At 37.2% G+C, this 26,384-nt stretch overlaps 2 protein-coding genes across 9 annotated transcripts; one reads left to right on the top strand and one right to left on the bottom strand.

Annotated features, from left to right (window-relative positions):
- Window positions 1-1,273: 1,273 nt before the first annotated feature.
- Window positions 1,274-3,793, bottom strand: arf6b (ADP-ribosylation factor 6b). The gene is made up of 2 exons (XM_058749020.1): window positions 3,638-3,793; window positions 1,274-3,447 (listed from the first exon to the last, which is right to left on the bottom strand). The coding sequence occupies exon 2, from the start codon at window positions 2,802-2,804 to the stop codon at window positions 2,277-2,279; it is 528 nt and encodes a 175-aa protein (XP_058605003.1). The 5' UTR covers window positions 2,805-3,447; window positions 3,638-3,793; the 3' UTR covers window positions 1,274-2,276.
- A 942-nt stretch (window positions 3,794-4,735) lies between these two features.
- On the top strand, window positions 4,736-18,833 carry LOC131523028 (60 kDa lysophospholipase-like). 8 transcript variants are annotated; one of them, XM_058749018.1, is made up of 8 exons: window positions 4,736-5,035; window positions 7,963-8,092; window positions 10,026-10,137; window positions 10,485-10,610; window positions 10,881-12,046; window positions 12,196-12,261; window positions 15,966-16,155; window positions 17,034-18,833. In XM_058749018.1, the coding sequence occupies exons 1-5, from the start codon at window positions 4,783-4,785 to the stop codon at window positions 10,884-10,886; spliced, it is 627 nt and encodes a 208-aa protein (XP_058605001.1). In that variant the 5' UTR covers window positions 4,736-4,782; the 3' UTR covers window positions 10,887-12,046; window positions 12,196-12,261; window positions 15,966-16,155; window positions 17,034-18,833. The 8 variants fall into 8 exon arrangements, with proteins under 8 accessions (XP_058605001.1, XP_058604999.1, XP_058605002.1 ...); XM_058749016.1 differs by having other exon boundaries at window positions 16,972-18,833; XM_058749019.1 differs by lacking the exons at window positions 15,966-16,155; window positions 17,034-18,833 and adding an exon at window positions 14,973-15,922 and having other exon boundaries at window positions 10,881-11,011; window positions 11,947-12,046.
- The last annotated feature ends 7,551 nt before the right edge of the window (window positions 18,834-26,384 follow it).

Here is a 26,384-nt window from a genome sequence, read left to right as displayed (position 1 = left end):
GAATAAATTACATGTTAAAATAATGGTTATAAATATTACAGCTTTTGATCAATATATTTTGATCAGTTAAACCCTATGTGAGAATGAGACTTCTTTCAAACGCATGTTTAATTTTTTTTAAATATATACATAGAGGGAATAAATGAGATCATTCACACTTGTGACCTACACAGTTATTCATAAACTCATCTGCGGCAAACTACATAACAAATAAGAAAGATAAGACAGCCATAAAACATGGTGTGTGTGTGACAATCACCTGCTTTGTAAATCAAACAGTTCTGACCTTGTAAATATGACATGCAAAAGTCTCTATTGTGCTTTAACAGCAGGTCTCAACAAGTTGGCAGTAGCTGCTGGATCCCTCAGAACTGATTACGGTCTGAAAATCTGTATCCACTGCTTTACTACCAGTACAGTATTTCTCACTTTAAAAGGACATGCACCAAAACTTCAGTAAAAATGGAGAAAAAAAAAACAGTATGTCAGCAGTCAAGCTCATTTCCGGCAATGTGAGTGGCTGATGTGGCTGCGACTGATTTGAATACCGGTGTGTGAGGCAGAAGAAACAGCCTAGCGGTTTAACAATCATTCAAGATGGCGCGAAAAGAAACAAGTGATCACAGCACTTGTTATTAACAGCTGTGTCAGCAAGAGCATTTGTGCCGTCCAGCGCCGGCCGCTCATTACTCTTCTCTGTGTGCAACAGTTTCACAGCTGTGTGGCCTTTAGAGAGCAAGGGAGAGACATCCTGTTTTTACAGTGGGATTTGCTGGGGAGGTGTGGAGCCAGCCTGTTTCAAAACAGCACAATCCTGACACAGCTTATTTCGGGAGATTAAACTAAAATGTTCATATAACAAATATTTGCGATAAGACGTTAAAGGAGGATCTAAGAGTTACTGCACTGTGACATTGTTCTCTGGGCTTTCAGAAAATGTGCCAGTTGGCATATGTTAGAAAGGTGTCTGTGGAGTCCTATGTGCGAACACATGAAGAGGTCAAACATTAAACCCAACACACATTCTTTAGAATCTTATCTGCTACGGATTCCAAAGTGCTTGGAGTCCCATGTTTGGAAAACATTGTGCAAATAGGACAAGATTTTCCATGTGTGCTACCTAGAACAAAACTAAAAAGAAATGGAGGAATTTTGACACAGCGCTAAATTCATTTTCCATCTGACTTTGGTTTGGCTTGGTAAGTGACGGTGGAAACTCCAGTGCATCGATAGGAATCAAAGACAGCATGAATTAGTCAGAACAAGAATGAACTAAGAGCGTTAAAATGACTAAGTTTAATTTGAAGTTACAATTACATAGCTGTTTCTGTACATGTTTCTCAAAATGATTAAAGAAAAGAGAGGAAATGAATAGAATGAAACATTTCTCTCCAAAATGACAAATCCAGTCCACTCTACCGCAAGCACTACACTTGAAATGCAAGAATGTAACAATCCCACATTTTAGAGACACATGAGTGTAAGTCAATGCAATTAGCCTAAATGGTGAAAGGGCTACAAAAGGCATCCCTCGATGTTTAAAAATGAAGTCTCTTTAACGTTGAACTCGTTTTGGGCTACACTGCAATGAAGACAAAAAACTTTGTGGTTTTTCAAGCTCCCGAGAACACAAGACATCAACTCGGTTCCATTATGCTGTGTGAATATAAGTTATGTCTGTGGTAAGCCTGCCTTCCGCGATTACACGTTTGCATAAAATGTTCCATGGACTCATTTACATGTTGATTATCATTGGATGTCAGTGATGATATAACTATGGCACGGTTTAAAACCTGTTACACCACATAGCTACCTACAATTAGTATGCTACAACCTCCTTAGCAAAACTGTGCTTTGCTACAGTGGATGCCTGGACAGTTTCGATACATCTCGGTATAAAATGCCTTTAACACACTATTGGACTGTTTGCTGGAGACAAACTGCATTTTTTTGACTCTGATATTTCAAAGAAAGAAGCTGAAGAAGAGAAAACAAATATAGAAAACCTACAATCAAAGAAAAAAAAAATAGAGAATCTTCATTCAGGAATGCTTTATCATGTTAAGCAATAGTCCATGGTGTGACACAGGTATGTCACAGCATACAGGAAACTAAAAGCAAGCCAAATCCATTACGTTGTTTCAAAGAGGGCCGTTTGAAAACGAACCAAAAATAAATGTTAACTCTAAATCAAAACAGCACAAATATTCGGTGGAGAGTGAGATTTTTTTCCCCATATTGAGTTTATTTGTCCTAAGCAGTCAGTGCCAGTGTCATTAAGACTTGTAGTTAGATGTTAACCAAGTTAAGCCTTCGTACAGTCCGTCACCGGTGGTCGCACACGACGGCTGCACGTACCAATTCCTATCCCGGATGCGCGTCAGTCCCAGCTTCTCCTGGATCTCGTGTGGCTTCATGGCATCCGGCAGGTCTTGCTTGTTGGCGAAAATCAAAATGATGGCGTCCCGCATCTCACGGTCGTTGATGATGCGGTGGAGTTCTTGCCTGGCTTCGTCTATGCGATCTCTATCAGCACAATCCACCACGAAAATTAACCCTTGCGTGCCCGTGTAGTAGTGTCGCCAGAGGGGACGGATCTTATCTTGTCCTCCCACGTCCCACACGTTGAACTTGACATTTTTGTAGGTGACCGTCTCCACGTTGAAACCGACAGTTGGGATGGTGGTCACAGACTGGCCGAGTTTCAACTTATAAAGGATGGTGGTTTTTCCGGCGGCATCCAGTCCGAGCATCAATATTCTCATCTCTTTGTTACCAAATATCTTTGACAGCATCTTCCCCATCTTGTATACTGTTCATAAATGGTTACTTCCCTCCAAAAAGAAAAAGTTTGATATGGTAAAGGTTTGAAACGTGAAACACAAGCACTTTTTCTTTAAGATTTTCTCTTGGGAATGTCAAATTTGGAAGTAAACAGAACACGTGTATAACGTTATCACGAAACTGGGCGCAAAGTCACAGTGAATAAGATGTAGTTCCAGCCAATACTGGTCACTTGGTTGCTGATTAAACGACAGTACTGAAAACTTTCAGTACAGAAGTGAAAAGGTCAAAGCTCGATTTTAAGGGCTTTTGCTTCGGTTGTAGGGTGGTGCCGGTTTGAAAAACGCCACCCTCGCTAATAATCCACAGAAAGGCGACAAAAGCAGCGATTTTTCGGTGCTTTTCCTGTCTGTCTGGTAAGTGCTGTGAGGCCTCTTTAAGAGCCTGCGGTCTTTCAAGACTTCCTCTTGGCGTGTGAATGTCCGTCTCGGGGGCTCTTTCACGTCCTTCCCCCAAAATGTAACCGGATAGCAGCTGAAGTCGTTCAAAGCCTGGGCGGAAAAGCGTTCATTTGGCCGGCAGGTGGGTCTGTCATCTGGTCCGTCTGAAGCGGAGCCGTGTCGATTTCACCCGTCCCGAATTCGAATTGTGTCTCACGTGCCCCTGAGAGACAAGAGATGCTCAGAGGGAGTGCCAAAAAGAGCAACTTAGCCTACTAGCTTAGCCGGCCGAACAACCCACAGAAAACCGCTACCACACACTTTTTACACATATTTTCGACAGGTTATGTAAAATATAACCATTAACAAGTTCTTTTCATTCATTTCAGAGCGACTAAATGCATTTTAGTTACCTGCGGAGGCCCACCATTCTCTAGCAGTCTCAACCCCGGTGTTCACTCCTAAAATCAGCCGAGTTCAGTGTGAAACTGACTACGTCAACGCGAACGAGCGGAAATGGCAGTTGCAGAACGCTTTTCATAATAAAGGTCTTGGCAAACGTCATTAACTGTTCGACTTTACTTTTAAAACATCCATTTAAAATACACACATATCATTCAATATTACACAGTCTGAGACATGGAAAACGGAGCAATTAGCAATAGCGACAGTATTAGTTGTTACTGTACAATCAGCAATAGCGCAGGACAAATCTAAGTAATTTTCAACCAATAAATCATAACATGGTGGTTATGAATTGAGATAAAAAACGTGGACAGTGCTCATAAAGGCTTGATAATGTGATAGTTCTCCCAAAAGTGAAAATTCTGTCATTTATTTGACATCACTGAATCATCAATGAACTGACTTTAGCAGGAAAATGGCTCTTTATTATTGCCCTCTTGCATTATTGATAAACTATTTTCCTGTTGACACTGTAAAGCTGCTTTGACACAATCAGAATTGTATAAAGCGCTATATAAACAAAGGTAACTTGTTTCCTAACCCCCCATGTTGTTACAAAACCGTGTGACTTTATTTCTTCTGTGGAACACAACAGAATTCTATATTGGTAACTGAATTATAAAGTCCCTTGTCACCACCTACTGGTGTAACAATGTAACAGTATACAATGTAATCAGCAAAATAAGTCGCATCTATCAATCCATCTAACGAACTGTCTGGAACAAACACAGAAAATGGTTGGAAATGCAACAGCAGCACATATGTATGACTACAACAAATAAGAGAGTAAATGTTATCTTTATGTGTATATGGTCAAGGCCAAGGAAGCTACAAGAATTAAATTGGTAATTCATGAATGAATTTCAGCTTTAGATGGCCTGGTTATAGAAAATAAGTGTTATTATTAGTATTATTTCTTATTAATTATTTACAATTAATTGAGCTAATAACGACACTTTTTTTAATCTCAAGTGTCACAATAAATTGATTTGTACGTTTCCAGCATCTGTACCTTTTATCAGTGTCTAAAATCAAGGCGCTGTCTCTTTAAGAAACTGCGTCGCTCGGTTTTGGGAAGCTAAGTGAGTCAGATATGGCGGAATGGAAACACACTACAGCGTCGGCTCCGTCTTCAGCAAGCATGACCTCGCTGGGTCGAGCGCTGTCTCGCAGCAGGTTAAGTCAGCCAGAAGGGTTTCAGTCGCAGAAGAGCCGGAGCGCCGCGGGTCAGACTCGCAGGAGGTACTCCAGCAGCTCAGAGTCACCTGATATCAGCCCAAATATCGAGGCGAGGGTCCTGGTCATAAACACCGGCGGAACCATAGGAATGACGTATCATAATAACGGTAAACTGTATCAGCACCGCTCACACACCTGACTGATGAGGGTTCACATATGCACTGCAGACACGTTTATGGCATTATCTGTTGATGTCCTTCACGCATTTCAATGCAACGACACAGTGGGAACAGTTTAAAATAGTGGGGGTCCACATTAACCCATGGGTCTTTGGAGATAATAATAATCTTAAGGATAAATCTACAGTTGTCCCAAATGTATTTGGACGTGCTAAAGTTGAAACTTATTATTGGCATTATGTGTGATAATTATCATTCCAAGTGTGGCTTGTGGCATCTGTAAACAAATGATGCTGAGCCATATCTTTTAACTGTCCTGTTAAAACGTTGTTTAATTGCAATCTTTTAAACAATAAGCACAGAAAGATAGGAAGACAGATACATATCAGTTAAATTAACTCAAATATTAGGATAAAAATATATATATAAAAAGAACAATTGGGGATTGGAACAATTGGAATCTGCATTCAGCTAATTTTAAAATGAGTAAAAATAGGATTTTTCCATGCTAGTTTGCATTAAAGAATTTACCATATATATAATTAGTAAGTTCGCAATATACCAAATTTGAAATTAAACATAATTATCACAAAAAATAAGTTGTATTTCACTATTTTTATTATATTAAAATATTATTTATTTATTTGCAATTATCTTTTTTTCTGTTTACATAAGTAATCTTTAATAGTCTGTGTTAGATTATTTGCTTATTTTCAAGTCAAAACTAAAATAACAGTACAGTTAGGTGTAAGCAATTAAAATTTTAAAACATGAATTGTCATTAACCAGTTTTTTTTTTTTTTTTGCCTTTTTCTTTCTCATTTCTTTTGACGTATATAAGTATTGACCTATTTCTATTTTAAAATGAGTAAAATTAGGATTTTTCAATGGCAATTTGTATTTGTGGGCAAAGATTTTGCCATATATTATTATTTTTTATACATTATTTATTTATTTATTTACAAATTATTTTGTGAAAAAGTACATTTATTTATCTTACAATAACTGCCACTTGGTCATGCGCAAATAATTACCTTTTATTTCTGTTTGCATAAGTAATCTTTTATAGTCTGTGTTAGATTATTTCAAATCTAAATCAAGACTAAAATAACAGTACAGTTAGATGTAAACAATTTCAATTTTACATTGGGTGCTAAAACATGAATTGTCATTAACCTGTTATACAGTAATATGGATGGATTTTTTTGGTAACTTCATCTTTAAATGGCTAACGTCCGTCTAGTAATTTTAACGATTTTCAAAGAATATCATTTCATGAATTTCAAGTATGACTTGTCCAGTCCAGTGTTAACATTTTTGCTTTGAGAGCAAAGAGGTTGGAAGTTTTTAATTGTAATAAACCAAAATTGCAGCTGTACATTAATGGATGTACATTAGAAGCAGGAACACATCTCCATATATATCCAAATAATAAACTGCACAGCTGAAAGTCAGTATAATGCACTGGTGACTTGATTATATAAAGTAATACATGGTAATGAGAAAAGTCCTTCAAGAGTGGTTTTGTTTACAGTATTCTAACTGAATTGGTCTGAAAAGGATGCTGATCATGTTTTATGACTTTATTAGTAATTCCTTGAACAGAATGTCCAAATATTTGCCCTCTGTAAACAGTAGTTTATCTTTCCCGACGCTGGGCTCTAGTACCATTTCCTGCACAATATTGCTTGAATAGGTTAACAAATGTGGTTCTTTATATATAAAAAGAAGCTTATCTAAAAAAAACGCTGATAACAAAAATGATAGTGCCTTTTAAAGAATTTGCAAGGTCAAACACAAAAACATTCAGCTCTGCTAAATTGTTTATCAAAGTTCAAGGACAGAATCCGCATTACATAATACAATAAACACTGACTTTTTCCACCCAAAACAGTTTTATCTTCCATTACATAAACACAGGATCTGTGAAAATCAATCATCATACAGTATGTGGACTGAACAGAGCTTCTGTTTAAAAGTCCAGTTTTTTTCTTCTTTCCTTAATGGAAACCTGGGCACATTTTTTCCAAGACTAAAGTTATGTGAAACTTTTTCTTCATTTTTTTTGTGTAGCCTTACACCTGCTGTTATGGGTCTGCATGATGCAATTGTGCTTTTACTTCTCTGGACACCAAAAAGGATTTTTCATGAGATTATTAGGGTTACATTTCATTATCCAATAAATGTACATTACCAAATGTGACCCTGGACCACAAAACAAGTCATAAGGGTCAATTTTTTTAAATTGAGATTTATACATCATATGAAAGCCGAATAATTGATGTATGGATTGTTAGGATAGGGCAATATTTGGCCGAGAGATACAACTATTTGAAAATCTGGAATCTGTCAAAAAAAATATTGAGAAAATCGCTTTTAAAGTTGTCCAAATGAAGTCCTTAGAAATGCATATTACTAATCAAAAATAAATTTTTGTTATATTTACGGTAGGAAATTTACAAAATATCTTCATGGAACATGATCTTTATTTAATATCCTAATGACTTTTGGCATAAAAGAGAAATCGATAATTTTGACCCATACAATGTATTTTTGGCTATTGCTACAAATATAATTGTGCTACTTATGACTGGTTTTGTGGTCCAGGGTCACAAATAGTTATAATAAACCATTTTTTTTTTTTTTTTAATTTTGATTAACTTAACGTGGTAGAAAATTAGTAATACTGTGATACAAGAATGTTTTTTTTATATATATACTGCCCAATAATAGGGAATGTCAAAATGTGCAAAATCAAATATTCAGGATAGTATCTTTTTGTCCTTGTTGCTAAATTCTGGTCAAAAGAACCTGAGGGTTGCAAATATGACATGTATGACTTTGTATATGATGATTTGTTATCAGATATGTCTTCGTTGATAACATTTTTACTGACTTTTCTTCTGTATTTGCAGTTCTGTCTCCAGAACCTAATGCTCTCGTTGAAACTCTACGCAAACTCCACATTCTGCACGATGAGCAGTACGCACAACAGACCAGACTTTATGAATACTACAAACCTCCAGAGAACACGCTGGTGCTGCCGTAAGTTCCCACACACGTGCACAAAAATACGTGATCAGTTTAGAAGTTTGTGGAGGTGTTGTCCTATTCATAGATCCAGTATTTAACTATTTGTGTACAAAATACAAGTTTGATGGTTGGTTTCTGTTATTATTGTATCCCAAAATTAAAGTTGTCATTATTTACTTGCCCTATCTAAAAAAAGGCTAAAAATACACATTTAAAAAAACTCTTAAAAATAGTTTCTGTCTTGTAGGATGCTGTTTCTTTCATTTTTACACATCTGATAATATTATAGACCGTACAAATGTGTGTTATTTTAACAGGAAGTCCACTCATTCTGCTGATCCTCTATTTCATGGGTTCTGTAGTACTGGTAGCATAATGTTTGCCCTTGTGGGATGTATATGTACTCGCACATGTTTGCATGATTTGTGTTAGCTCAGTGGTTATGGCTATACAGTAATGTTTTAAGCTATGAGAATGGCAGATGAAATATGATCAATGGGAGGTTAAACTGTGTTTCTTCTTGACAACTTCATCTCATGCATTCACTGGTGTAATTTACTGTGGCATTATTTAAAGCCTGTTCACACCATGTCTGATGACTAAAAGTCTAAAATAAATAATTATATAATTATATATATTTATTATACTGTAATGCAGAGTCATTATAATATAATAATTGTGTGTTAAATTAATATTAATTTATTGCAATAAATATTTATTTATTAAGTCAACACTTTGAAATTGTTCACACCAAGTGGAACATAACAAAAGGTTACAGTGCTAACATTGTAACATAAAATGTACCCAATTTTTCATGTTTTATTTGAAATATCTGGTCTATTAACAATTGTAATATAGCATGTTTTTTTGTCTAAGAATCACAATAAACTTTCCACAATAAATGTTGTTCCACAGGTTATGTGTGTGTAACTTTGTTACAACCTTATATTATATATAAGCAAATTGAATTTGAAATGCTGTATAATATGTACCAGCTGGATTAAAGATATCTAGTAATGTCTTGATGATAGAAAGGAGCAGGCAAGTCAGTTTTATGTTTGGTGCCTTAGTTTTTTATTCTGCACATTAAAGATGTGTGAATTTTGCTTTTTGATTTTGATTTGCAAACATAGTATATGCTGTACTGGCTATATGTTGTGGTTGGGCTGTGCACATGAGAGTATGTTAGAGATGCGCCAATGCAAAATTTGTATGCCAAACCCAATATCCAGTTACTTCTACAAATACCATGTTTTGGTTGTTCTGCCTTTCCTTTTTCTTCATATTTTCACAGTTTTGAGAGTACTTTTTTTTTTTTTCCCACATTTACTAATCTTAAGGTGCTGTATAACTCATATAAGGTCTGGGCTGCCACCTCCTTCAGGTCTTTAGTGTTTGTTATTTGGGGTGGGATTTTCTTTTACTTTTTGGTAAATCTCTATTAGCATTAGATCTATTACTCTTCTAGCTCATCTGTACACCTAACAAGGGTGGCCCAATTTATGTATGTGGTTTTAGGATAAGCTTCCCATTGTTAATTAAGACAGGTCACACTAATCTGCTCACTCTCGGTTCCTAAATGTGGAAAATCCCCCATGGCTCCCCTCTTCATTACAGTAAGACCATGAGCCGCCTGAAGAGCAAAGTCTGAAGTCTGCTGCTTCATAACATTTACTCATCCACTGACACGCAAATGGTTTTTGCTTTAACTACAGGAGACGGCTCTGAAATCAGTCAAACTCTCGCTGTCAATAAATAATCCACTTTTTTGTTTTAGTTGATCTAGCTAAACTAACCAATGTTTGCCTATAATGGCCTTTGCTGGTTTAAAAAAAGAAGTTTTGCTTTACATTAAGAGCTTGTTGTCAGTGTTTGTGTGTCTTTCACAATAAAATTACAGTTTTGATGCTTTTTAAATCATTTTCTCTCCTTTTTTCCACTCCAGACTGTCCAAACAGAACAAGAGGATTGTATATACAGTTTTAGAGTACTCTCCCCTCCTCGACTCCTGCAATATGACCACAGATGACTGGGCCACTATTGGAAAAGACCTTGAGGTGCTCCCTTTTTAACCATGTTTTAAAATTTGTTATGTGAAACTTTGGGACTTTGCTTGTATTATACAACTATTGAGCTTTGATCGGGTCACTCCCGTTGGTGCGCATATGTTTTTTTTTCTTCCCTACAGCCGTACTGTCAAGCCCTGAGCTGGACACGACTTAATGTAATGACTTGTAAACAGAACTGATCATGATTAGTTTTTTTATGATGGTATTTTAAAAGGGGAACTTTTTAAAATTTGTAATTGTTGGTAATCTTCTAATTTCTTGAATATAGTTCTGTGAACAGAAAAACAGATTGTCAGTTGGTATTTTCAACTTTCTTTTTTCTCTCATGTTGACAGAAACACTATGAGCAATATGATGGTTTTGTCATCCTGCACGGCACAGACACAATGGCTTACACCGCCTCTGCCTTATCCTTCATGTGTGAGAACCTGGGAAAGCCTGTCATCCTCACTGGCTCACAGGTAACATGTTTGGAAGGGATAGTTCACCCATAAATCATTTACTCACCCTTGTGTTTCTTTCTTTCAGGGAACACAAATTAATGATTTTAACACGGGAACATTGCTAAATGCAACTCGCCATATCATTATTCATAGTTAGGATAGCGTTTACTTACCCTCTATTCCGAAACAGTATGAATTACTTTCTTCCATGAAACACAAATGATAAATTACAAGGTAAAGTCAATTAAGACGTATGTGACTGTATGTGTAACTTTTCTATGTCTGTAGGCATAAGGATGTTGTGAAACTGCTGAGGAAGACTGGAGCTCATTTTTCCCGGGAGGAAATGGAGGATGCTGGAACGGAGTTGTGCAGGTGTCATTTACATATTGTGACGGGAGGAGCCAACGACAGACACGGTGGGTGTGGCGTCAGGCCTCGGAGAGGCTTTTATTAAACAAAATTGATAAAATAAAGTGTCCAGGGGAAGAAGTGTCCAACAAAACGGGGGGATCTGGTGTCCTCGTTGTGCTGCGGGGCTCGTGAAGGAGGGCAGTGTTCCAGGAGGAGGAGAGGGTCCAGGGAAGGGGCGGAGTCCCGGTGGCCGCACGCGCTCCCGCTCTGGCCGGGACACGAGGGGCGGCGGCTTCTCTCTAAGCGGCGGCTCTTCCTCTTCACCTGCTCGGCCTTAGGCAGGACTTATACGGCCCGACATCTCTGGTCCGACGACCGCGTACGGGCTCAGCAGCTCACATCCTGGGTGGCGCGAGTCCCTCAATGCACCCTTCCTGGACCCACGAGGACACCAGCGTGCATGCACGGGGGAAGAGACCGGTCTCCTGAGGAGAGGCGCGCTCGGCATTTAACGGCGGCGGTGATGAGGCTTCATTCAGTCCAGCTGTGCCTCATCACACGCCGCCAGCCCACGTTGATCCCACGCCCCTCCTCTCATCCACCCACTCCAGTCGGGAGCCTGGTGAAGGGCGGCGAATAAGGGACGGGGTGGTGATGATGATGAGGGGGAGGTGCCACCGCTCCGTCACAATATACACATTTCTTCACAGTTCCTCCTTCTCTTACTACTTTTACAAACTTTTGTGCACAAAAATTTGATAGATAGCAAATATTATTATTATTATTAATTTATTTTATTACTATTCTTACACTTAGAGTGGATTTCCAAACGGCACATTAACATACAGTTCAACAAAATCTTTTTTTTTTTCTTCTTTTTGGAATTTAAAAATGATGAACAGTTCAGTATATTGAACACATACCAGAAATGGTCGTCTCCTGTGATTATATGACTGGGTTGGTGATTGCCCATTTAGAGCTTCTACTGTGTTTTTTCCAGTCTTGCGGCGAGTGGCGACTTAGAAGGATTGGAGATTTGGCAGTTAGCTGGGGTGGATATGACCATATGTAGTTATGATGGACAGATACCCATTGAAGTGGTGAGTTAATGGAGATTTGTATGGAATAAAGAATTATAACTAAACAATTAATGCCTTCAGTTGTGTTTCATTCATATATCTGTATGAATGGACTTTTTGGTGTAGAGTTGCATTGGCTAAAAATTTGTCTTCTGTGTTGTCATCTTCAGGCAAGAGCCAGTGGATGTGAGGAGGTTGTTGAGTTCTTAAAGCAGGCTACTTTGTACCAAGCTCAGGTATGGAACATAAAGTAACTAACTAACTATAAAAATTAAAATGCATTTAAAAAAACACCCACATTTATAAGGATATGTTATTATCTTTTACTTGATGCTTAGACCATCATTTCAAAACCATTTGAAGTTTTTATATAATTTTACATTTTTGACTTGAGTGCTTTATTTTATGGTTCTGTGGTATGACATGAATTTTTGGAACTGCATGTATTTTATTAAAGCTGCATGAATAAGGAATATGCTGTTTATATAGCATGTATTACTAAAGCAAGTTATGTATAACTCCCCAAAAGAATTTTGTCAACTGAAACATACTGTATGCCTACCTTTCCACAGACTGATAAATATTAACAGGGCTTAAAGTTCTCCGGCGTGCGGCGTTTGGCTGCGGGAAAAATAGAGAGTCCTCCTATATTTAAAAAAAACACTTGTTGATATCACGTTCGAGTTCATGAGTTTGCCTACCAATGTATGAGAGGAGCACAGCTTTCACTCTCAAACAAACTAACTTTACTATACAATCAGTAATTTGCTCTTATGATCACAAATACAAGACGCGCATAATACTATCCAGCTGATGAATGGAAAAGAAGCCTGGGTCTCGAGCGCGACACGTTGAAAAAGCTGTGAGGCACAATGGTCAAAGATGTCCATCTAGCGCCATATTTACATAGAAAAGCTTTTTAAAGAGCAGCGGAGCTTTGTAAACTGCTCAGAGTAATCATCTCCATAAGAACGATATGATTGCCAGAACAAATTTACCAGTAGTTTTGAAAAAGTCCTGTTCACACATGATCTACGGTAGTTTACCAGTAAAGACTGTATGTGTGAAAAGGGGCTAAACTCTTCATCTGGGAAAACTCACTTGATTTGTAACGTAAATCATTTATAAACCTACGCCAACACAGGAGAGTACATCAACATATTTCTAAATGTGCGATTTATTGTACATCGCGATTTCAAAATATGTGTCTGACTTTGCATGTGGCCAAATATTAAAATTAAATTTTTTTTAAATGTCCTTGAATCACATGAAAAATCACCAGGCCGTTGGCACCCTCTGCAGGTACTTGTTATAATATAGGCATATTACATTATGCATTTTAACAGTGTTGTTCAATAAAACCATGTACTTGGTTTTGATACTTTATTTGAGCTAATTATTATTGCCTCATCGTTAGTTTATATATAAATATAGTCATGATAAAGCCTGTTTTTCACTTAGTTCTATTTGTATTAGAAAAAAATATCAGATTACTCACTTAGCAAAATAATCATTAGTTAAGCCCTAGGTTAGTTAAAACATTTCAAAATACAAATGCATTGTTTTACTTTTTGTGATTAAAAGACACATATTTTGTCATTTGAAAATTTCTTAAAGTATTAAAACATTGTGTCATCCCAGTGAACCAAGTATCTGCATTTTGTCTCATGGTGAGCTAAGTGTATTGTCACACCCCTAGTGTCGATAAGCAGTGATATAGCTCATAATAAAATATGAGCTTTCATTCTTCAGGTCAACCATATATTCATGAAAAAAAAAAAAAAATCAATTTGCATAAGGAAAGCAATAACTTTGCCATAGTTGCCATGGTCATTGCATTCTTTGCATGTGATGCCCTTTATTTGTACCATTTTGTTTTATTAGTTTATTTAATAGAATTTAAAATACAATAATAATATTGTTTGATAAATGAGATCTGATTTTAGTCCTTGAAAACCAAAAAAGTAGTGCTTGAAAAGTCCTTAAGTCTTGGAATTTCATTTTGCAGTATCTGTACGAACACTGTTTAGGTTTCCAGTTCTTGGAGCATTTTAATGTTTTTGTTGTTGTTAATTGAACTGAACTGTAGTTTTCTGTAGTAAACTGTCTTTATATATTTCCTATTTTATATTAATTTCCTAGTATTTAATTTACCATTATTTATTTTCAACAGAACAATTTCAGAAATGTCATGTTTTAGATTGTAGGTCATCTTGTACCCTGTCAAGGACAAAGCTAACCAGCAAAACTTGATATCAAAATCATGTTTTGCACAATATTGTAGTGAGTAACCTTTCTTGGTATTGCTGTTTCAAATAGCCCACCATAATCTGTAGTCTGAGCCTGACAAGGGCTAATGGCAATGGCAGATACGTTACTAGTTAGTTTGCTTCTTTTTTTTTTTTTGCCAAATATAACCCTGTGTATGTGTCCACCCCCGAAAAAAGTTCAGGTTTAGGATTTTTTTTTTTTGCTTTAACCCCTGTATTAAGTATTTATCAGATAAATGGGTAATATTTTTCAGGTAGACTGCTAAATATGAAATATTAAGTATTCTGAACATAAACATTTAAGATGTTTCAGAATAATTAATAATTAATTTGATGTGTTTACTGATACTCTTTTCAGCATCAGACAGATGAGGGTAATGAGGTAACAAAAGTTTAAGACATTTTACTCATTTGAATAAAATGAAAATACATCTGTCATTTCATTTCATGTGGAAAAAAATCTCTCTCTATATACACACACACACACACACACACACACACTGTGTGTGCATGCTTCAGTGTAATGTGGAAGTGCATGTCTCAATGGAAGGGTTGTGAGTTGATAGAAAAAGAATACAGAAAGGTATCTTTCATCACCTTTAGATACACAGTGAGTAAGTGGTCCTGTATTGTAAGTGTGACGTATCAGTGAGTTACTGTTTATTCCTGAGTTACAGGTGACTGGTTGTCTGCAGGTGATTGGCTGATGAGGTGTTGCACCTGGTTTAAATCAACGGTCTTTAAAAGGGACTCGGAGGAACAATGGCGAGGGAGCAGTTGTTTGTTGGACTTGGCATCTGTGTCTACCGGAGAACTCACGGGATACAGAGGTTATGGGAGATTGCCGTTGCACTGGAGGAGTTTCTGTTTTGATTTATCTTTTCCTAGATTGGACGTTTGGGTTCTGAGTTTTGTTATTAGTGTTTGTTTGGACTGTTATTGGTACTATTTACAAACACCTGCCGATATACTGACTATCACTTACACTGACTACATTACATGTTTTTCTTTTCTTTATTGTTAAATAAACTTGTTTTGTTAAGCAGTGGTTGTGTGCGGCGTCTCCCTGACTACTTTTGTTGCGATTTCTGGTAAAAGAATCGTAACATAAGTAAAACATCCATCGCTGTGATGACTTGTAAGGGAATTTGCTCATGAAATGTCTTTGTGGCATGATTGGTGTGTAAGTGAAGTTGCCAAAAATCAACAGCTTTAAGTTAATAAAAAATCCCTCGTCTTTTTCTTGCAGCCAGTATTTGAGGAGGATGAGGAGGAGGTAAATTGTGTGTTGAGCTGTATAGCATTCAGCACACTTGATGTTTAACTGTTCAGGTGTAGTCATAGTTTACATTGTGCTGTGCTGTGATTGGACAATGTTTGACCATTTTTATGTTCATAAATTGGGCAAAAAAACTTAACTGGGTTGTGAATATTCATGCGTTAATATTTCACAGATGGAGACGGTGGTCTGGACAGAACAGAGAATAGTATTAAAAACTGCATGATTATTTCCTAAAATATATTGGACAGTTGCTAAACATTAAAATGTGTATCCAGATAATATCTTATATAAATACGTACTGTGTCTACAATCTGTATTTTGCACATTAAACGTTGCATTACTGTGTGGAAGTGTGCTTACATTACATTATTCTCTTTCTGTTCTCTAGAATAGCGAGTATATTGAGTTTACCGCTTGTCCAAGATCCTGAGGAGGCCGTCCTGCGAGCTGTCACTTCCTGTCACTATCGTCCATCCAGTTTCTAATTTTAAGCAGACCTATTTACCTTACTTGGACAAACATCCTCTTAAAACATAAAGAGCACAAGCCATACCTCTTAAGCCCGTCCCTCTAAAACAGTAAGCAATCAGTTATGAATGTATCGTGATGATCATACATACTATTTATGTACAAGCACATTATTCAGACTATATTACAGTACAAGGTACTGTAACTGCTGATGTCAAACAATATGTGACCTTGGACCACAAAACCAGTCTTAAGTCGCTGGGGTATATTTGCAGCAATAGCCAAAAATACGTTGTATGGGTCAAAATTATCAATTTTTCTTTTATGCCAAAAATCATTATGATATTAAGTAAAGATCATGTTCCATGAAGATATTTAGTATATATTTAATATATCAAAACTTAATTTTTGATCAGTAATATGCATAGCTAAGAACATAATTTAGACAACTTTTTTTTTTTTTTTTGCACCCTCAGATTCCAGATTTTCAAATAGTTGTATCTTGGGCAAATATTGTCCTATACTAATAAATACATCAATGGAAAACTTATTTATTCAGCTTTCAGATGATGTAGAAATCTCAATTTCGAAAAATTGACACTTAAGACTGGTTTTGTGGTCCAGGGTCACATATAATATGTCCTCATTTGAAAATGATATATTTATTGTTTAGATTTAGAATGAGTTTAGATATTTGAAGCTTCATTCAGTGTTCTTAATGTGTTCACATGTGTCAGATTCAGTGTCACCTAAATGTGAATGTGTTTTTAAAAACCAAATACATGTTGTAACCACACTGAAGAGGAAGGTTGGTGGTTTTACATACTGTAATATACAGAGAAGCAAACCTAAAAAAAGTTTGATGGTTCAAAAGTTATAAATGTAAAACTAAAACGTCTCAGGTTACTTGCATAACCCATGTTCAGGTTGAGGGTGCCAGATCTTGCCCTGAAGCTGAGATAGCAAATCTTCTCTGATCGGAATGCAGAAGAGAAATCAGCTCCGAGAACCACATCTGGGACGGACAGAACGGGGCTACGAGCAAGAAACGCACCCTGCTCTCCTTCACCATGCACAGGACTGCCGAAATCAGCTTGACAGGCGGAAACGCATACAGTCTCAGGTTCGGCCACGAGTAAGCGAATGCATCTATGCCCATTCGAGGTGCTGGGGAACTCAGGGAGAACCAAAGTGGGCATTGGGACGATGCAAAGAGGTCTACCTCCACCCTGCCGAACAAGTCCCAAATCTTGGCTACTGTTCGGTGGTTCAGCATCCATTCCCCCGATCTGAGCTTCTGTCTCGACAGAAAATCGGCTGCGGGACATGAGCCATCTCAGGGAGAGGAGCCTGCCTTGGGTCCCAAGGAGAAGATGGTGCGCATGTCTGTCCAGGGTGCGCGACCCCCTTGGCGGTATATATGAGAAACTACCGCCATACTGTCTGTCCTGACAATTACGTGACACCACCTGTAGTGAGGGGAGAAAGTGTATCAGTTGCCAGAGAGACGGCTCACAGCTCCAGGCTGTTTATGTGCCAAGAGAGGAACTCTCCCGTCCAAACTTTGCATGCTGGTCTGTCCTCGAAGACCGCACCCCAGCCCGTCAAACAGGCGTCCGTCATAACCATTTGGCGACGGTAACAGCACTTATACTGACCCTTCTCTTGAGAGGGATGACTCCCTCTCAAAAACCGCGAGTCTAGTGTTTTGAGACAAAGATGAACAGAATTTACATTTAGAAGCGCTGCAAACTGTGTGCGAAAAACTCAAACACTAAGTTAACACACCGTGTGGGTCGTCGCTCACACTGAAGCGAGAACATGGTGGCTGGTGGCTGGTAGCAACGGAATTCCATGCACTTCACCACAAGAAGAACAGTTTCTACTATCGCAGTGAAGTGCAATGAAGAAAGCTCAATGAAAAATAGTCCGAATATCGGGCCAGAAAAACCGCAACAGAAGGGCTAATATGGCCACTTCATGAAGGAAGAGAAATCAGGAGCAGATGGCGCATTTGCCAGTATAAGGATGGTGATGTAAGAGTGTCGGGGTGGCGCCCGCACCATCAGCCAATGAATTGGTGTGATTCTATATGGGCTTCAGACAATCGGCACAACCAGAGGGCGTTCCCATTGCGTCATAGTGAACCTATGAAAGAGAACAAGTTGCCTTGAGACTATGAGAGTAACTATAAAAAACTATTTGTAATCCAAAATTTAGTGGAACACCAGTGTTTTCCTGTGTTTGTCTGTAATTCAGTTGAATTTTAGTTCACCTCAGAAAAGGTTTCAAATAAATTGTTTTATTGTTACGTTTTTTTGTTGTAGCTATAAAAATACAAAAGCATATGTTTATGCGTTGGCAACATGCAAACTGACACGTCTGTACTGTCTTTTTGACATTAAAAGGCTATCAATATGTTCTTTTGCAAAAATGTACAATACATTTCTCATGTGCAAAGAGAAAATGTCAAAAGTGTCCAAAAATACATAATTATATATCACATTATAACATACTGTTATGAAGAGAGTCAGTTAAGAACTACTACGTATAGTTTTTTTTATTTATTATAGAATTATATTCATTGCTTTGCTTTTATTTATTTATTTATTTTCTGATACTTGCTTTGTAAACACTTTTTTCTTTTTTCTTTTTTGGTTTCCTGCATTTATACATTTCTCATGTCTCATTCTACTATTCAGACACAAATATAGGAAAATGATACAAATGCTTATTGTCCTGAAAAGGCTCATTCAGTATTGCATCTGTTTGTCCAACCAGCGGCAGACGGCAGTGTTCAATAAATCTGTTCGAAAACTGAAGTCATTATTTTGGAAATTCTGTTGGTAATGCTATTGCACAGAAGTTCAGCCTTATTGGTTAAACAAACAGAAATTATTGGAGGTGTTTCTCCCTGTAGCCAAGTAGGGTGCTGTTTCTTTATCTTTTCAAAATGTTCCTCCAATAGTGCTGGTTCAAACTGTTAAATAGTTTGAGGTCAGAAAGATTTATTTATTTATTGGGGGGTATTGATCAAAAGTGGTAGTAAAATCTATTTCAAATAAATACTGTTCTTTTGACCCTTCTATTCATCATAGAATCCTAAAAATAAAAATAAATATAATGGACTCAATTAATCAGTCAATTAAGCAATCAATCAATAAATAAATAAAATTTGAGCAGCACTACCATTATCAGTACTGATGAAGTAATGATCCTTTTCAGATTTGCAATTACAGGAATAAATTAGATTTCAAAATATATTAAAATAGAAAAGGTATTTTAAATTGTCAAAATGTTTCACAATATTTCAGTTTTTTTGTGTATATACAGTGGTGGCTCCAGGATTTTTTTGTTGGGGGGGGGGCTTAACAGTTCAGAGGGGGAGCTAAAAAAACAATTAAATTGAGAGAAAGTAATGAAAGCCTAAACTTTAGCTATCAGTTTTTTTTATATACAGCAGCTTCGAAAAAGGCATATTTTACTTTTTGTTTTGTTTTGTTGTGGTATTAAACTTCTCATATGCCACTGTTATTAGTAATATAGCCTAATGCCAATTGCCAAATACGACACTTAAAAATTAATATAATTTATGAACGAATATAGAAAAGAGAGAAAGTTAAAAAGGTTTTATTTATTTTTTTTTTTTTTTACAATTCATACAACCATTTCCACATGGGCACACATTGCGGGCGATAACCTCCCCGTGCTGATTTGCATGATATCATGTGTCGATGATAGCCAGAGATAAGCATAAAAAAATGGCAGTAGGCTATTAAGAGGATTTAGCATTTCCAATTAATGTAGGCCTGTTACATTCTTATTAGATTACTTTTATTATTAAATTACATTGAATTATTGCCCCGCGATAATTTAATAGCGCATCACCGCATGATGCGCGGATAATAAAATAAACTAAAAACTTACTAGTACCTCATTGAAAATGGTTTTATTATTATTATTATTATTATTTAAAAAGACAGGTCTGTTAATTTATACAATGAATTATAGGTCTATAATAATAATAATTATTATTATTAACACTGCAGTCATCAATGAAAATTCAGAGCAGCTTTATTTCAAGCACTGATTTTCAAAAACAACCTGTTTAAAGCGAAATTTCTTCTCATGTTTTTCACTATACGAGCCACAAGAGAAATATTAAGGGGATAATTTAAGACGGTTATATACCATTATCAGCATATGTTAGAGTAGATTCGTCTCTCGTTTTCTCAGAGAGAACATGCGCCGTTAATGCAGCGTTAGCCGTCAGTTTTTTTTTGTTTTTTACTTTCACTTTCTCTATAATGAATTGACATTCACCGTCTTGCGCAAAGTTTGCGTGTTCCTTACTTGAGTTGCTTGACCTCATAATATCAATGTTTATAGACCACATATTAGGCACTTTTTTTAGGTTTTTAATGTTAATTTTCAATGTTAATGAGAGTGACACGGAGAGTTAAAAAACAGGAAAATCATTTGGAAATCCTTGGGGGGGCTGTGCCGGGGCTAAGCGAGTTTCTGATGGGGCTATAGCCCCGTCAAGCCCCGCCCTAGCGCCGCCACTGTATATATTATATTATTGTTTAGCATGAGTGACATGTAATCTTTTCAACAAGCTATAAGCAGCCACACAACTCTATTAATTCATCTATTCACAAATATGCCTCATGACTATTAGCTCATCTGTTCACAAGGGAGGCTCACATGAAATGTATTTATGCACTTTTAGCAACACGATCTCACAGAATTCCGTGTAACAGGGATCAGTTTTCAGCCCGGGAGTGTAATGCTCAAGACCAGCCCACCACCTGAATCTGGATAAATGAAGTGACAGATCTGTTCTTACTATCCTGTTATATTTATTTTTGACATGTTTCAATAAAAAATATTAATAATGTAAATATGACCATAAATATCAATAACAAATCACATACTGACTTTTCTGCAACAAGCAGTCCAACTGTTACATTATGAAAAAATGGTTTGCATTCGAACGAAAATAAAGTAACAGTGCAGTAAGAAATATACTTTTTGCACTATTGTTTTTTTATATACACGTCAATGTAATAAATAAAGTAATGAAATAAATTATATGAAACATTTCTGCAACACATACAACTGTAACATTATTAAAAAAAAAAAAAAAAAGTTCAATTCAAAATTGAAAGATGCCAAGCAGTCATCAATAACTAAATGGAAAATCAGTAAGCATCTCGAAAGAAAGAAAGAACAGGCTAAAATCACTTACATTTAATTGAAACAGACAATCAATAGAAAAAAACTGAATAAAACTGATACTAAACCGAATAAAAAAAATTCCTTCAAGTTTGGATAAAAGCGTTTGCCAAATGCATAACTGTAAATGTTGCTAGTGTACCTTGAGTCGCCAGGTCAGGTGTGCTCGTTTGTCTTCTTGAAAAAATATTTGTCAGTTTGGCACATTTGGCGGCGTCATCCTCCAATGCCTTTCTTTTTTGTAACCTGGCTCTTTTTTTTTACTATCCATTTTATTCTTCCCGCGATTAGCGCACTCTCGCTAACTCACACCACAGCATTAATGGTTTCGGTTTGTCTCCATGGCAACGACCTGGGACACGCGCTTGTGTAGAGGAAGAGAGAGAGAGAGATTTTAATGTTAAATTCAAATATAGTGATATTAGCTTAGTTATCAGCCACACAGTAACTTAAACACATAGACGTTATTCTGTGTATGTAAAATAAATAAATAAAATTAAAATAAAATAAAAAGCTCGGCCCAATTTATGAGCGGGGCAGAGCGGCCCACCGGGAATTCTCCCGGTTCTCCCGATGGCCACTCCGGGCCTGCCGTGTAATGCTCACGGACTTAATTAACCTCCGAATCTGTGGTGGCATCACGGAATCGCCGAAAAGTCCGTGATGGGCTCTCACAGAAAAAAATCCGTGATGGGCTCACAGTAGAGCCCTGCACGGGCCTAAAATTTAGGCCCTAGCCCGGCCCTGGCCCGAGACGCTCATGCCCTAGCCCGGCCCGTGTCCGACAGCTTATCAGAATTCTCGGCCCGAGTCCGACCCGAGCCCGTCTTTTTTCCCCCTTCTCCCAAAACAGCTTATCTACTACCGTTTCAGCTATTAAAATAGTTCAGTTTTGTATGAAATGGCAAAGTGATTGTAATTCGTTTAGTTATTTTATTAAGTTAATTTAGAAAAACGTTTGGAGCATTTTTTTTTTTATTCGTTAAATGTAAGTTTTTGTTTTTTAAAGTTACGATCAAGCGGCCAGCGGCAGACAGCGAGTTGATTGCCTACGTTTGATAAATTTAGCTTTCTCAAATCATCACGACTTCTCTAAAATTAAATCTACAATTATAAAACAGCTCCACAATGTTAGTTTAAATGCTTGAGTTAGATAAATGTGCACTGATGCATATCCAGTAGTTTGTGCGGAGAGTGAAAGCTGAAGCGCGCTTTAGAGGACGCGCAAGAATGATCACTTGCATTGGAAACATTTCAAAATACGCTGTCATTTTTGCTCATAAAGGTAAGAGTAAAAGGCTACGTTGTTCGGAACCGTAAAGGGTCTACTTTTATTTGCGTGCACTCACAATATCAACAAAACGTGCTTTCATAAAAATAAAAAAATAAAAAAGTTTCGGTTTTGAGCAAGCGGAGCGTTTCTGAAAAACCGAAACACAGCATATAGCCTACTTGCCTCACTGACTTGATAAATATAGTATCTATAGAAAGCTTTGAATTACTACTTTAAAACGAAATAATTCGAGTCGAAAACAAAAACTCTTTCATTATAAAATCCCTAAAGATGCATTTCTCTCTAAAGGCACATCCAGTGAGGAGATGGCGTGGATCATCATCAAATGCATGGCTGATCAAAAATGCAGCTTTTCCCGAAGCATTGGGAACTTTTTGTAATTCCACGCTCCAACTTCTTCCTGATGCTCTGCATGGTCACTTGTATGCTAATGTGTGCGTATGCGTTGCGTATTGCTTAGGCGATGTATAATATTTATAAAATAATCAGTATTTAATTAGCCATGTGTGCTCTGCGCGTATATGGGCACAATAAAAGGAGAGAAGCTAAATGAGCCCGAGCCCGATCTGTAAAAAAAAAAAAATGGCCCGAGCCCGGCCCGAATGGACTCGGCGTGTCGGGCCCCGTTGGGACCCGACGGGCTTGCAGACCTCTAGCTCACAGAAGTGATACCAATGTAAGTCAGTGACAGGCATCAGCCGTGCTCCACGCACGGATCCACTGGTTCAACACTTTCAATATGCCGACGCGATAATTTATCGTCATCATTATTGTTCAGAACTGGGTAGGTTTGGGGTAGGGGTGGGGTCAGGTACTCCAGTGAAAGTATAACTGCATCGGAGTCACTCTTTTTACGTGGTCCGATGCAGCGCTGGTGTTGAACCAGTGAATCCGTGCATGGACCACGGCTGATGCCTTCTGTGAGCCCATCACGGAATTGTCGGCGATTCCGTGATGCCACCACAGATTCGGAGGTTAATTAAGTCCGTGAACATTACACGGAATTCTGTGAGATCAGGTTTTTAGGATAAGCCGGCCATTGTTAATTAGGACATGGAGGTCGTGCAGTGCCTGTGCTTACATTGTTGAAGGGGGGAGGTGGTGCTTTTTTTTAACCCAAAATTCAGATCACAAATTTATTTACATGACATTTACAAAGAAGATTTAGGGAGAATCAATAAATTATGTATAATTATGTATAATTTTCTGTAATTGTAATCCATAAAAAGTAATTAAATACGACTATGAGCATTGTAAAATGCAATATAATACAATTATGATTACTCAATTTTCAGAATCAGATTAATCAGTTACTACTCAGCACTGAATGGCACTTACCATGAATAGGGAACAATACAGGGCCTGAAACTCAATAAAAAAGATAAATATCTTAAAATATCTTAAATTTAACAACTGGTCAGAAAATAGAGGTGCTTTACCATCAGAAAATGTTGACTGTCAAACCCTCACGAGGGCACACTAAAGATATGAGCAGTTAAATTTCCTATTAATTTCTGTGATAATGAAAACCTAAAAGGACCTATTATGCATTTTGACATTTTCATATTTGTTTACTGTGTAATGTTGCTGTAAAATATCTACAAAGTTCCAGAGCACATGATGAATGCATTTAGGAAACAGTGGCTAAAATGTATTTTCAACACTATACAACCCCAAAAATTTTTTGTGTTCTGGACATTTTATAGAGGCCATCTTCCAAAACCTTAGATCAGGGGTCTGCCTAAGTTTGGCATCGGGCCAAAAAAAACCCCCAAAAAATTCGCCACTAGATGGCGGGCCAGAACATAGTCAAAGGATAATTTAAGAAATTAACTGATAAAAAATCCAACTAGAATTTACGGAGACCCGCACATGACATGCAAGAAAAAAATAATAAAACGTGCACACGATTACTATTTCGTTCCCTCCGTTTGCGGATTGAGGGAACGAAATAGTAAATCGTGCACACGATTTTTAGCCTACTATTTTTTTTTTTTTGCTGCATGTCATGTGCGGGGCTCTGTAAGAATGGGGGGCGGGGTCTAAGTGCAGTGGCGGAGCCAGATTATTTGAGCTGACAGACAAGACAGAGCAGGTCAACCAGGAAACCAAGTCTCAGCATTCAAATTCTGTTAGCTTTATTAAGAATTTCAAACGATAAATACAGTTTTGGAGCTTTTTAGTCGCGTGACGGATCATGCACGCTCCCTCTTTGCCTCAGTTCAAGCGAAGCAGGATTGCATTCTTATTAGTATGAAGTAAACATTGAATGAACGTCCGATCCATGTTGAAAGATACACTACAACTTAGTGTCTCATGTAATCATTCAATGAGTGTTTCTTTCAACCACGGAAAGACAGCAGCTTGGAAACATTAAGGAAAGATCATGTTCCATGAAGATATTTTATAAATATTCCTACCATAAATATAACAAAACTTAATTTTTGATTGACAATATGCATTGCTAAGAACTTCATTTGGACAACTTAAAGGCGATTTTCTCAATATTTTGATTTGTTTTGCACCCTCAGAATCCAGATTTTCAAATAGTTGTATCTCGGCCAAATATTGTCCGACCCTAACAAACCAGACATCAATGGAAAGTTTATTCATTTATTTATTCTTTGTTGACACATGCTCCTTTCACCTCTGCATTGTTATCCAGCACAACCAGTGGTAGATGTCACCACCACTGGACTGTTCACTCAACCACGGAGAACGTACATATTCCTTATCCAAATCTCTTTCCAGAGACCTTGGCATTGTTTTATATTATCAGTATATGATTTTCTAATTTACATTACATTACATAGCTGATGTCAGTTTATAAACGATTCATTTATTTGTTTTATGCATGACAAGGTTCTTCACCTTATTAGTTTCAGAGAAGCAACTGTTTATCTTCCCATAAGATAAAGCAGAGTTAACTTAATCTTAAATCACTTGCATTTTTTTTTTTTGCATCTTTTGCACTTTCCTTTTTCATTCACGGTATTCCTTTAGTAGTTGTTGATTACTCTTATATTTGTTAATAACATTTATTTACTACTTGTGTCTTCTTTGTGTTGATAAGACAGTAAAAAGCTCTACAAGTTAGATATATCACCAATCTTTCACGTGCAAGCACAGTATTCAGGCTATATTACAGTACAGGGTATTTGTAACTGCTGATGCCAAACAATATGATATGTCATCATTTGAATGCAATGTATTTGTTGTGGAATGAACCTGCTATACAATCTGCTATATCCCATTAGTGCTGCTGCCTTAAAGGAACACTCCACTATTTTTGAAAATAGGCTCGTTTTCCAACTCCCCAAGAGTTAAACAGTTGAGTTTTACCGTTTTCAAATCCATTCAGACGATTTCTGGGTCTGGCGGTAGCACTTTTAACACAGCTTAGCATAGATCATTGAATCTGATTATATCCAATTATATTATATATATATCCAGCGTAATAATCAAGGAACTTTGCTGCCATACCATGGGTGCAGCAGGCCCAATGATACTACGCAGTGCCTGAAGATAGTCCCAAGCTAGGTAACTGTGATATAGCATGGGACTATTGGTACGGCAGCAACATTCCTTGATTATTACGTTGGAATGAGAGTATAGTTCCTAGACATATCGGCCTAGAAAATCGCAACTTTTCATTTTCCATCAGTCGTAGTACACGATGTAACTACAGTAGAGTCAAGTTTTACATAGGAAAAATATCAAAACTCTTTGGTAATTTTTGAGCGAGATGCTAACGGACTAATCAGATTCAATGATCTATGCTAAGCGCTCTGCGCTAAAAGTGCTACC

The sequence above is a fragment of the Onychostoma macrolepis genome, chromosome 17 (assembly GCF_012432095.1).
Source record: "Onychostoma macrolepis isolate SWU-2019 chromosome 17, ASM1243209v1, whole genome shotgun sequence".
In the NCBI taxonomy this organism is placed as follows: domain Eukaryota; kingdom Metazoa; phylum Chordata; class Actinopteri; order Cypriniformes; family Cyprinidae; genus Onychostoma; species Onychostoma macrolepis.
This window is presented reverse-complemented; position numbering and strand designations above follow the sequence as displayed.

Bases quoted from the DNA above. Each gene is read 5' to 3' on its own strand.
- LOC131523028 (XM_058749018.1), top strand. From the start codon at position 4,783: ATGGCGGAATGGAAACACACTACAGCGTCGGCTCCGTCTTCAGCAAGC. The intron at 8,093-10,025 runs GTAAGTTCCCAC...TTTCCACTCCAG, and splicing joins GAGAACACGCTGGTGCTGCC to ACTGTCCAAACAGAACAAGA. The intron at 10,138-10,484 runs GTGCTCCCTTTT...TCATGTTGACAG, and splicing joins CTATTGGAAAAGACCTTGAG to AAACACTATGAGCAATATGA.
- arf6b (XM_058749020.1), bottom strand. From the start codon at position 2,804: ATGGGGAAGATGCTGTCAAAGATATTTGGTAACAAAGAGATGAGAATA.